This window comes from Alexandromys fortis, unplaced genomic scaffold (assembly GCF_014885135.2).
Source record: "Alexandromys fortis isolate MF-2015 unplaced genomic scaffold, M_Fortis_MF-2015_v1.1 scaffold_44, whole genome shotgun sequence".
Lineage (NCBI taxonomy): Eukaryota > Metazoa > Chordata > Mammalia > Rodentia > Cricetidae > Alexandromys > Alexandromys fortis.
The window spans coordinates 9,338,467-9,351,126 of record NW_026067921.1 but is presented as its reverse complement, the minus strand read 5'-3'; the positions used below and the strand labels follow the sequence as shown (position 1 = coordinate 9,351,126).

General features: G+C 42.9%; 1 protein-coding gene across 1 annotated transcript in view; it reads left to right on the top strand.

Moving 5' to 3' along the window:
* The window catches only part of Strip2 (striatin interacting protein 2), a 40,233-nt gene that overhangs the window by 2,063 nt on the left and 25,510 nt on the right, over positions 1-12,660 (top strand). The window contains exons 2-8 of the mRNA XM_050141731.1: positions 3,262-3,331; positions 6,862-6,936; positions 7,968-8,105; positions 9,569-9,689; positions 10,333-10,401; positions 10,589-10,695; positions 11,554-11,681. Of these exons, the coding sequence (XP_049997688.1) occupies positions 3,262-3,331; positions 6,862-6,936; positions 7,968-8,105; positions 9,569-9,689; positions 10,333-10,401; positions 10,589-10,695; positions 11,554-11,681 (708 nt within the window). The remainder of the gene's footprint in view (positions 1-3,261; positions 3,332-6,861; positions 6,937-7,967; positions 8,106-9,568; positions 9,690-10,332; positions 10,402-10,588; positions 10,696-11,553; positions 11,682-12,660) is intronic.

The following is a 12,660-nucleotide window of genomic DNA, read 5'->3' as shown; positions in this document are numbered from 1 at the left end:
TTTATTTATTTATTTATTATGTATACTATATTCTGTGTGTATGCCTGAAGGCCAGAAGAGGGCGCCAGACCTCTTTACAGATGGTTGTGAGCCACCATGTAGTTGCTGGGAATTGAACTCAGGACCTTTGGAAGAGCAGGCAACGCTCTTAACCACTGAGCCATCTCTCCAGCCCCCCAGAGGGAGTTCTTGATCAGATATTTTCAGGAGATAACAATGAAGTTATTAGATGCTAATGACACGACAGTGAGTTAGCATTCTAGGAAGGGTGTGGAGACAGACGATATGCAAATAAGGTGGCTGCAGAGTGTTCTGTTGGATTGCCCTTCTGAAGTAATGAACCGAGCAGAGCTTCCAGCAGGAAAAGGCTCTCCTAGTACTTTGCTTCTGCCAGTGAGTTCAGTGTCGATACCCAGACTTTTCCTGGCGCTGCTGTTTACTGCTGCATTTCTGCAGCTGCATTCTTCATGCTTGGAAGTGAACAACTGTAGTCATCATCTCTGTCGGGGCTCATTGCCTCCAAAAAGCCATGCTGCAAAACGAGCTTTTTTCCCCCTTCCTTCCAGTGCATAGGATATTCTTGTCAGTCGGTCCCCTACCATCTTTGCAGTGCCCAGATCTGCTTTTCTTTCCTCTTTACTTTCCAGCAGAGGGCAGTTCTTAGGGAAGATAGTTTTCTTTTCTAGGGCTTCTGAAAAAAAATTGCTAGAAGAGAATTACAATTGACACAGATCAAGAGAGCTATATATGCTAAGAGCCTTTCTTGTCCTTAACTAATTAATCCTGACAATAACCCTCTGAAGAGAGTCTTATTATTGTCCTCATTTTATGGATGAGAATACTGAGCATTTTCCAACAATAATTACTGATGCCAATGCAATGTCCTCCATGTGAATTCAATTCTGACACTAATTACCCGGGGTCAGTGCATACACAAGATTGCCCCTACTTGAGAGGCCAGCCACAAGTGAGGTTCCTAGACTGTATACATTTCTTCTTGACAAACTGAAAACTCAGGCTAACATTACTTACCCCTTTCAAGTTGGATTGATGGTTTGCTAGAATGACTGAACTCAAGAATCCGATTTTTAAATAAAAGGTACAAATCACAAACAACTATATGGAAGAGATTCGTAAGACAGGATATGGGCTTGGATCGGTTCGGAGATTCTATGCCTCTCTAAGGGTCACCACCCTCTTAGTACAGCCATTTTTTTTCATCAGCACCAAACTGCAAGTCATTGTGTCAGGAATTCTGTCACACACACACATACCCTCTCTTCCTGTGCAGCTGGAAATGTACATGTGTGTGCACATGTGTGAAGGCCAGGGGTTCATCTCAGGTGTCATTCCTGGGCCATTCACCTCGGTTTTTTGAGACAGTCTTTCACTGGTGAGGAGCTAGTCCAGGCTGGCCAGGATGGTTGCCCAGCACTGGGATTACAAACACGTACTCCTGGGTTCTGAGAACTGCCGGCACCTCAGGCTTACATAACAAGTATTTGACTGACTGAGTTTTCATATGGCGGCGCATGATAGGGTCAATTAAACCCTTGGCCTTGCAACTGAGCTCAATCTGTGGTCCACATACCACCATCATAAGAGCACTGATTATTAGCTTCAAAGCATGCTTTTTTTTCTGGTAGAGCCAATCCTTACTTAGAACTATGTAAGGGTCCCCCATGAGTTATCAGTAACATTAATTCTGGTATAGTTAATGGGATCCTGAGTAACATACAACACGGTCAGAATGTTCTAAGGAATTTTAGGAACACTGTGCTAGGAACCAAGGGCAAAGACCAAATATTTATTTAATATTATACTGAGGTACAGAGAAGTAAACTTGGCCATGATTACATAATATGTGACAGAACCAAGATTAAAATTGTATTTATTTTTGCTTAGTTGATTTTTGAGATAGGATCTCACTATGTAACTCTGGCAGACCTGAAATTCACTATGTAGACCAGCTGACCTTAAATGCACAAAGTTCCTCCTGTCTCTACATCCTGAGTACTAGGTTTAAAGACTTGTGCAATCGGGTCTAGCAGAACCCAGAATTTTAAAATTTCACATAGGGCCTAACACAGTGACTCATACCAGAAATCCCACACTTGGAAGGCTGAGGCAGAAGGATTATCCTTTGAGTTCAGTTGGTCTGAAGTACATAGTGAGTTCTGGGGCATCCTGGCCTGTAGAACTAGACCCTGTCTCGAAACTAAAATATTTGGTAAGGTGCTTGCTTAGCATGTACAAAGTCCTACATTTAATCCCAGCAACTCATACACTAGGTGGTGGCACATGTCTGCAATCCCAGCATTGTCTAAATAAGCAGGATTTATATAAAAGTATACTAAAAGGAATCTGAAGAGGTTAGAAACTGAGAGTATTAAAATATTTTAAAGTGGATTATATATACAACATCATAGGAAATTTAGTATTTGATGCAACTTGGAATATAGATGCTACCTTATTTATACTAACTGGATAATTAGTTGTTGAATGTTAGAGCTCAAAACCTTTTTTTTTCTTTTTCCTTTTTCTTTTTCTATTTTCTTTAAGTATATGAGGAACCTACGGCATGAGACACATTTAGTGGACTAATAAGAGAACTTGGGCCGGAATTCAGTTCTCATCTTTTGTTTTTTGCTTATCTTTTCTTCTTAGACATGACCTAGATGTTCCTCTTGTCCCTGTTTCATGTAGATTAGAAATAGGCTTAGATCATTGCTTTCTTTTTGCTTTTAGTTGGTTATGGTTTTGTGAGGAAAAGTCCCATGCAGTCCAGACTGGCCTCAAACTCCCCATGCAGCTGAGTGCTGGGCCTGCAGGTGTGTGCCACCATACTCTGTTTCCTGGAGTACTGCATATCAAATGTGGGGCTTGATGCATGTTAGCTAAACATCATCCCCAGCCCAGGCTGACCTTAAGCATGAACCCTCCCGCCTCTGCCTCCAGAATGGAACATCCTACACATATGTTATCATGCCTTGCCTCAGATGGCAGCTTTTATCCCGGTTTGTAGTCCTGTCCTTTACCTAGACTTGCTGCTACTAGACAGCAATCCCAGCCCTTCCCTGCACTGGGCCTCAGATTTTGGTTTGAAAGGAGAGGTTGACTCTCAGATGAAAGGGCCAATTAGGGCTTTCTAGATGCCTCTCTGATCTGACCTTGGCCTCCAAGAGGAAAAAGGGTAGAAATAGGGTATAATCTTTCTTTGACAACCCCTTTTCCCATTAATGAGAACTTTCTCTACTATAGGGCTCTGTGGACTGCCCTACTCTGGAGTTTGAATATGGAGATGCAGATGGGCATGCAGCAGAGCTGTCAGGTATGAATAGACGATCAGGAGTGAATGGAAATGTGGTGGGGAAGGGAGCGGGCCTGTAAGCTTCCGACAGTGTCTCTGATCTTAGCCAGAGCTACTGAACAAAGGCTGTTATTGCTATATCCTTCCCGCAACCAATAATGAATATCCCTTTACAGTGCATTCCCCTTGATGAGAGTACTCTTCATTTGCTCAGTCTTGAGCTCTTTCCTAGTCATTCTTTTTCTTTTATTTAATTTTTTTTTATTTTATGTGCATCAGTGGTTTTCCTACATGTATGTCTATGTGAGGAATTACAGACAGTTGTGAGCTGCCATGTGAGTGCTGGGAATTGAACCCGGGTCCTCTGGAAAAGCAGTCAGTGCTCTTAACCACTGAGCCATCTCTCTGGCCTCTGGCCTTTTTGCTGCACTCTCAAATATCAAATCAGTTCTCTCTGTTTCCATTATTCACCTCTCTCGTCCTCTAATCCATGTATTTGTGTGCCTATTTTCTCTGCCACCCTTTTTTTTATCCCATTCTCTCCCTCTCCTTTGTCTACCTTCATTTTCCTTCCTTTCCCCAACACTTGTCCTTAGTAACATTCCAGCCACAGCTGAAGGAGATGATAGGTAATTGGCTGGCTGAGTAAGGCTGGACATCACCTGCATCAGTCACAGTCAACTCTGCCGTAGATATCTGTGAGCTGGGGTTGAGTGGTCCCATTCCTTTTTCAATTCCGGGCTGCTTCTCCTGTCTAGAGTTTTAGCTAGGGCAAACGTGATCTCCGCACACTAAGGGCCTCCATGTTACACGTGCTGTGAGTGCTAGCTATTAATAAATGAGCTTCGGGTGGAGATGGCGTGAAAGTTAAATATTCTGTCACATGGAAATGACACTTTGAGACATGCTTTTTCAGACAAAAAGACAAACATTTTTGCAGAAGTTCTGGTGAGTAAGCCCAGGGAATAAATTTTGCAATGAGTGACAGAAATAGCTAGGTTTAATAATGAACAAAGGATTAGAATCTAGAATGTGAACACGTGTAGAGAAAGAGAGATAAACAAAGAAGAGATGACTAACCTGAAAAAGAAGTAGACAAAGAATATAAACTCACAGAAAAGAAAATCAGGAAGTCAGTAAATATTTAAAGGGCTGTGCATGAGGCCACAGCACCACAGAAGAAAGTGTGTGTGTGTGTCTGAAAAGATGTTCAAGTTTATTAGTTAATAAAGGAAGTGAATTTTTTAAAAACAGATTATTATTTCACAATCATCAGACTATAAAATTTGAAGACGGGCAAGATGACCCAGCAGGTAAGGCCACTTGCCACCAAGCCTCACGACCTGAGTTTCAACCTCAGCCCCATATGGTGGTGGAAGAAGAGGACTGACACCCACAAGCTGTTGCCTGACTTCTATATGTGCAGTATGGCACGCATATGCCCATACACATGCACACAAAGTTAGTGACGGACTAGTAAGCATGTTTCTACACTGCGTATGTGTAGCAGTGTGAAGGTGCGGAGTATAAAACTGGAAAATAATTAGGTCATACCTAATAAAATTGAAGATGTGCACATATTATGACCCAGAAACTTTATCTCTAGTTGTATTATCTAAAAAACTTTATCCTTGAGAACAAAAAAGCATTTATTTCAGCCTTGTTTTTAATTACGAAAAGAACAACCTAAAAGCCCCATCTGTAAGGGAACAGATAAACTAGCGTGTAATCATAGTCTGCATGTAACCATTAATATAATTGATTTGTATCAACATATTTCAGTATGAATAAATACTCAACAAAGTTGAGGCAAAGAAGCAATGGCAAAAAGAATTTATACAATTTATGATAATGATAAGATTAAAAAAAGAACAGTATGACAGATATATTGTTTAAATTTAGATTCATTTTACTTGATGTGTATGAATGTTTTGCCTGCATGCATGTATATGTGTACTATGTGTGTGGTCTGAATGTGGGGATAAGCATAGTTGTGAGCTAACATATGGGTGCTGGGAATTGAACCTGGTCCTCTGCAAGAGTTGCAAGTGCTGTTAACTGCTAGGCCACCTCTTCAGCCCTGGTATATTGTTTATGGACATACATATGTAGTACAAATCTAAAAGTGAGCATGTGAGGAATGAATGCCAAATTCATGGTAGTAGTTATTTCCCGAGGAAGGAATAAGGCTGGAGAGTGGACTGAGCACATATGACAAACATTACATTTGTTTAATCTGAGTAGAAGATCCATGACTGTCTTAAATGTATTTTATAATTATCTGTATATGAAATTTCATTATCTAACATTTTAAAAATAAGGACAAAGTTCAGCACTGTTTACATTCCTGACTAGACTTTCCTGATTTTTCTGATCTAAATAAATGCATACACATATACTCACATTTCCATTAACAAATTAATGATTGACATATTTAAGATTTAAAGTTGAGATTTGTTTCTGGCTGTCCCCAGATTCTGAGACACAAGACTTAAGAGTTTTTTTTGTTTTGTTTTGTTTGGTTTGGTTTGGTTTGGTTTGGTTTGGGTTTTTTTTGGTTTTTCGAGACAGGGTTTCTCTGTGGTTTTGGAGCCTGTCCTGGAACTAGCTCTTGTAGACCAGGCTTGTTTCGAACTCACAGAGATCCGCCTGCCTCTGCCTCCCGAGTGCTGGGATTAAAGGTGTGCGCCACCACCGCCCAGCAAGACTTAAGAGTTTTAACTTCCAAGTAGTTCTCAATCTTTTAACTACTTGGCTGGAATGTATGTAGATTTCTATGACTTCATGATATAGGTGGAATAGGTTTTGAGATGGTGTTTGATTTAAAATCATTTGTGAAATGAGGGCGCAGAGTGAATGTTTTGGTGCTGGAGGGGCAGGGAACATTGTTACCTTGTTTTATAGTCAGAGGCTGCAATCAATAAGGTTAGATTTTCCTGAACACGAAATCTTTTGGCAACCTTAGGTGCTCACATGATTTGACACATCATCTGCCCAGGTAGCCATATGTAGGAACCTAAATTTCTGTACATTTCAAGGAAACTCAACATAGGGAAAGCAAACTGGCTCCCAACCAGCATGTGGTTTTTTTTGTGTTTGTTTGTTTGTTTGTTTTGTTTTGTTTTGTTCTAGCACTTGTCCTGGCTTCCTAAACAGCACAGATCTTTCCTCTAAGATCCCGAGTTGTGTTGCCCTTCTCTTCCCTAAAGATGGTATAGCTTTAACCTGGGCTGACAGAACTAAGTAGATTGCAGCCCTAAGAAACAGAAATGATGGCATTAAACCCCCCGCACTCCAGCCCTCCCCCTGGCCCTTACCAAGGCTGTCTTCCTTCTCTGTTGCCAGCCATCTGGCAGGAGGACAGGTTTGATAGTTTAATCACCCAGGGACACACATGCTATTTTTAGTTGTTCTGAAAGGGAGGAACTGGCTCTAGATTGAATTGGACACAAGAATGTGTTGGACCCTTCAACTCCCTTGAGTGAGCCTCTCTACTCTAGATTCTTCATGGGGGTTTCTAAATGTGACTCTGTTTTGTCTTCCTGCTACAGAATTATACAGCTACACAGAGAACCTGGAGTTTACCACCAACAGGAGGTGCTTTGAAGAGGATTTCAGAACTCAAGGTGCTGCTACATCCCTCGTCACAGAAGCACGCTATTCCCTCCATGATGTCCCAGTCTGACCCAGTGAAAGGCTCAACCGAAGTTTGATTCTTCATCCCCTTCACAACCACATACCCTTCATTTCTTGCATATAGAACACAGACTTCCTTATTCAGAGAAGGTGAAACCAAGAAAAGTAAGAGGGATGGCTCAGCAAGGCTGAACTAATACCCTACAGCCCAATGGAACCATGTGCCTAACCTAGTCCTTAATGTGTAGCTTCTGTCTCTCATTCCACTCCCTGCCAGCAGTAGTTTTATATGCCCTCATCGTGATCCCTTCAGATCTGTTTCCTTACTTTCTCGGTGGTAATTTAATTTTTAATTCAACAAATGTGCAGTGTGTGAGTATGTGTTGTATCAGAGATGCAGGAGGCAGAGCTGGGAGTAATTTGCAGCATCTACAAATAAGGTGCATAGTCTGATAGCAGGCAGAGAGTGCGTAGCACACAAGTAGCTAAGGTCCGGAGGAGAATTTGAAATGTCATGCTAAAGCAAAAGAGTTTTTAGGGCATGAGTGTGGAAGGGGCCTCTTTTACTGGGCCTGTAGGGTGACTAGGCGCTGGGTATGGATGGAGACAGAGGGACTCCTTGAGGATAGGCTGAGAGCAGAATTTACTGTGTGGACAAAAGTGCAAATGGTGACAATGTGGGGACAGAGTAGGCTCAGATTATGACATTTTGGGTCCTTTTCCTATATATCCCTTATGTCTTCCTAGTTAAATAAGGAAAGCTTGGGGTAGGAACGTAGTTTACAGGTAGAGCTTGCCTAGTGTGTGGAAGGCCCGGGGTTCAATCCTCAATGTCACCAAAAACAAAACAAAACAAAACAAAACAAAAAAAAGAATCCAAAACTTTTAAATAAAAAAAGGTTTTGAAAAAAAAAAAAGAATCTTTTGGGAACTGAGAACAGAGGTGGGTGTATTATCAGGGCCCTCTCCAGGAAGAAGTTGCAGTAACCAACATCAGCTGTGTATGGCTTTCTATCCATAGTGCAAGACGCTAAGGAATGGCTGGAGTTGGAAGAAGATGCCCAAAAGACCTATGTGATGGGACTTCTGGACCGACTGGAGGTGGTCAGTAGGGAACAACGGCTTAAGGTGGCCCGGGCTGTTCTCTATCTAGCCCAAGGTAAGTGTTTATTTTTGCTGATTTGATAGGGGTGGAAACTAGGGAGGGCAGTGGATAAAGCAGACCTTACCAGGAAAGCAAGGTGCCTTACAACACAGTCATAGGTCTTGCCATGTAGTAGATCAAGAGATAGTATTGGATACTGTTCTGGATCTCTTGAGATATGCCTCTATCTTACCACACACATCAAGTTCTTCCTTCCTTTTTTCTCTTTAAAAACAGGGTTTCACTTTGTAGCTCTGGCTAGTCTTGAACTCACAGAGATTCATCTGCCTCTCCCTCACAAATGCTAAGATTAAAGATGTGTGCCTCCATGCCTGGCCCTCTTTTTCTTTTCTTTCTTTTCCTCTGAGAACGATTGTGAACTCTTGATCCTCCTGCCTCTACCTCCTAAGTTAGGATTACAGACATAAGTCATCATACCTGGTGCATGTCAGGACTTCTTGTGTGAATTTCCCCCCTCTAATCTGGGCTCTAAGTGTGTATGAAGATTGGCAAGAGTCCACATAGGGAGAGCTGATGATGTACCACCAACAGAGTTAACACAGATACTGCTTTCACCAGCTGTGCCCTGGCACCAGCACTGAGATTTCTCATTGGCGTTTTGAAGATTCAGGCCAACGCAGCCGCAGGAGGGGATGCTGGGAGTAATTTGGAGATAACCAGAACTAAATGAGATGAATTGGGGAAAGCTTCCCAGAAGAAACCTGTTAGCCAGGTGTTGGAAGGAACACTGAATATAAGTCTTGCTAGAGTAATGAAAATAAGTTCTAAGATCATGCATGTGAGGATTTCTGGCAAACCAACAGATTGGGAATTAAACTGTAAGAAAACAAACAGAAAAGAACAATAAATGGGAAGAAAAGACTAGGAAAGGGAAGACTGTAGTAAATAAGGTGGTACTTCTTAAATTGCTCAGGTCTGAGGCTCTGAGCAACTTCCAGCTGCCAATACAAAGATCCTTTTGCGTAAGGGCTTTGTCTGCAACCCACAATGGGCAGTCAGGAAGCGGGAAGGATTAATATACTCAGTCCCCATAAAAATGACTAACAAGATTGAGAAGATAATCTTGATTATCCCACTCTTGGGAGAGATAGCTCTGAGGTGTGTATTTTGTATGTTTCCAGAAAGTCCCCTGCGACTGAACTCTTTCAGTTGCCTTCCTTCCCTCCCTATTCCCCCTGTTTCTCTTCTGAAGAACCATTCCCAAACCAACTATACATATATGCTTGAATCCTTATCTTGAAACCTACTTCTCGGCGGGTGATTTACAGCTCACTTACCTGGGAGACTGCCCCTTTCTCCACTGGCTCACTCATCTAAGGAAGTTCTCATGGGCCCTGCCCAATCTCTATAAGCCTCATTACTCTGTAAAGTATTAAGAAAAATTAAATCATGTGACAGGGTAGAAAGAACTGGGGTAGCTGCCCCCTCCCAATTACGGCAACTGTCTGATCTTCTAGGTACTTTTGGGGAATGTGACTCAGAGGTGGATGTGCTACACTGGTCCAGATACAACTGCTTCCTGCTCTATCAGATGGGGACCTTCTCGGCCTTCCTGGAGCTCCTCCACATAGAAATCGAGTGAGAAGCTGTAGGGGAAGGATTCACATGTCAGTGGGTCCCCCTGCGGGAGCTGACTCCACTCACATCTCCCTTCTACACTCACTGGCCGTTTCCCCTGCCAACTTCCTTTCCAGATTGTTCTCCTCCCTGAGCTACAATCCTGGGCTTCACAGGCCTAGCCTGGTTTGATTACTTTTTTAATCTAAGCAACTTTTCAGCTGAGCCTGACTCTGGAATTAATAAAGGAAACTTTTCCCATCATAAGCACAACACACAGGAACAGACCAGTTTCTGTCAGCGTGCCTAAGTCTTTCCCTCGTGAGCTGTAACTGTCGATGCGGCTTTATCTGCTGCCACTGCACTGGGCATTCTTGCTCTTGTGCCTGCCATCCCGGAGTCTTAGATGCAGTGAAGTCTGTTTATTATTTATCAGAGACTGCTTGGTATCTGTTTTGTGTTCAGCCCAGGGGTAAGCATTGTGGGAAATCACAAGAGAAATTGATATCACAGACCCTGTCTTTTCCTGTCTTCACCATAGCTGAGGATTCCTATTTTATTGTGGATGCATAGGCAGGGAATGGCGGGGGTTTGTGTGAAGAGTGAGAGCACAGGAGGAAAGAGGCCTTACGGGGTCCTGTTCTTTCCTTCCTCTCCACGGCAGCAACAGCCAGGCCTCTAGTAGTGCCCTTCGGAAACCAGCTGTCTCCATTGCTGACAGCACTGAGCTCAGGTGAGTGAGGGCAACCGTGGGCTTTGGGCGGAGGGGTGATTAGCACGGTTACCCTTTTTCCAAATACTGGATGAGTGAGAAGTTACCTTTTAACTAACCTGCTCTGATCAGACGCGCACTGATGTCATCCTTGATGTCTGTAACTATAACTGCCTTGGGAATCTCCTATGATCCTTTGTGACTCCAGGGTGCTGCTGAGTGTCATGTACCTAATGGTGGAAAACATCCGCCTGGAACGAGAAATAGACCCCCGTGGGTGGAGGACAGCCCGCGAGACTTTCCGAACTGAACTAAGTAAGATAAGAAGTGGCACCTGGGGAGGTGGGTATAGAGTACTAAGGGCGGACGGGTGGCCCAGCGGAGGAAAGCAGTTATATTTTGTTCTTTTTCTTTTTCTTTTTTTTTTTTTTTTTTTGGTTTTTCGAGACAGGGTTTCTCTGTAGTTTTGGAGCCTGTCCTGGAACTAGCTCTTGTAGACCAGGATGGTCTTGAACTCAGAGATCCGCCTGCCTCTGCCTCCCGAGTGCTGGGATTAAAGGCGTGCGCCACCACCACCCGGCTGTTCTTTTCTTTTTAAAATTAGCATATTTTCTTTTTTAAGACACATATATTTTATGGGACATGAGGGCTGGGTGTAATTGCACCCCTGTGTGTCTTAGTTCCCCTGGTTAGAATGAGGATAATCATTTCCCATTTTATCATGAAGCCCATATTGGGGGAAAAAGAATTGAATTGCCTTAAAACTGAACTTTGTTCTAATGTAAGTTGAAGTGGTCATCTGAGAGGGATAGGATGTGAAAGCATTTAAAAATATATTTATTAATGTAAATAAGAAAAGAATGAAGTGTGGTCCACAAAATACCTTGATTCCTTTAACCAGAAAGCCACATCATCCCAGTGTGGTATGACCCTGAAAACATTGCCTTAGTAACTTCTGGGGTGGGGGGCACACTATTTTACCATAAGAGCCTCAGTCCGGTCCTCTGAGGGAATTCCCTCAGGAAGGAGGCTCACCATGCCTCCTTCTCAAGACAGAATGCTCTAGAAGCTTACAGGAGAGGTGAGTGCCTTCCTCAGTGTGCTCCAATTCATGAATCTAGGGCAGGATGTCAACTACTTCATCTCTTTCTCTTGATTCTCTTTGTATCTCAGGCTTTTCCACACATAACGAAGAGCCTTTTGCCCTCCTGCTCTTTTCCATGGTTACCAAATTCTGCAGTGGCATGGCCCCTCACTTTCCAATAAAGAAGGTTCTGCTTCTGCTCTGGAAGGTGGTTATGGTGAGTGACTGATCTCTGTTCCTATCTCACCTGATCAGAGCTAGGCAGCAGAATAGGCCAGCTGTTAGCCCAGCTAACTGAGAGAAACAAAAGGCCCGCTAGAGTCTGTTTGCTCTGTCTATCAGATTTCTCTTTCTATTGGATGAATCTCTTGGATACTACTCCATGAGCTGAAGATGTCAACAGCACCTTTCCCATAGAAAGAACTCTAGCTGACCGCTGGGAATCTGACTCTGTTCATACCAGTGAACCTTGGACAGCCCTGTGCCTGTTTCTGTAGCTATGAAATATTAAGATTAATGCATGCCTTTTCTTCCAATAGAGGAAGGGTGTCCTTACAAGTATATAGTTAATAATGTGTTATTTATTATTTCATCTGATCCTTCACCCCATAGTCTCTCTCTGGCTCCCATCCCATAGGGCTGGAGGAACAGCATACCCTCTTAGTGGGCCTCATAGGGTGAGCCACCTCTTGATTACAGAGGAAGCTCTGTGACCCTAGGACATAATAACATCTGAATGTGCTCCCTAAGATTGAATGTGCCGAGGAGAGTGGCACATGGTTATAAAACCAGCACTTGACAGACTGAGGCTATTGAAGTTTAATCTTCAGTTAGACCAGCTTGACCACACATTGAGACCCTGCTCAAGAAACAAAACAAAGGGAGGATTGCCTCCTATTTTTAACTTTTTCCAGTGGAGCCCCCTCTCCTCTAATGTTTAGATTTGTTTCCAGCCCCGAGTCAGTAAATAATGCTGTGTTTTATTCTGACCCTAGAGATCCTCAGACTGAAGTAGTGACAATGTTTATTTCTTCAGCTTTTCTGCTTCCTTGTTCAAGGGGCAGCGTGAGGAAATTGGAAGTTGTGGTTCCTTCCTTCTGTCCATGTTTCTTTGACTTTGTTCTCTATGACTGCCCTCCCTTCCCCTCTCTTCTCTTCCTCCTTTTATCATAACAATTTTTTTGAAATTACAATAA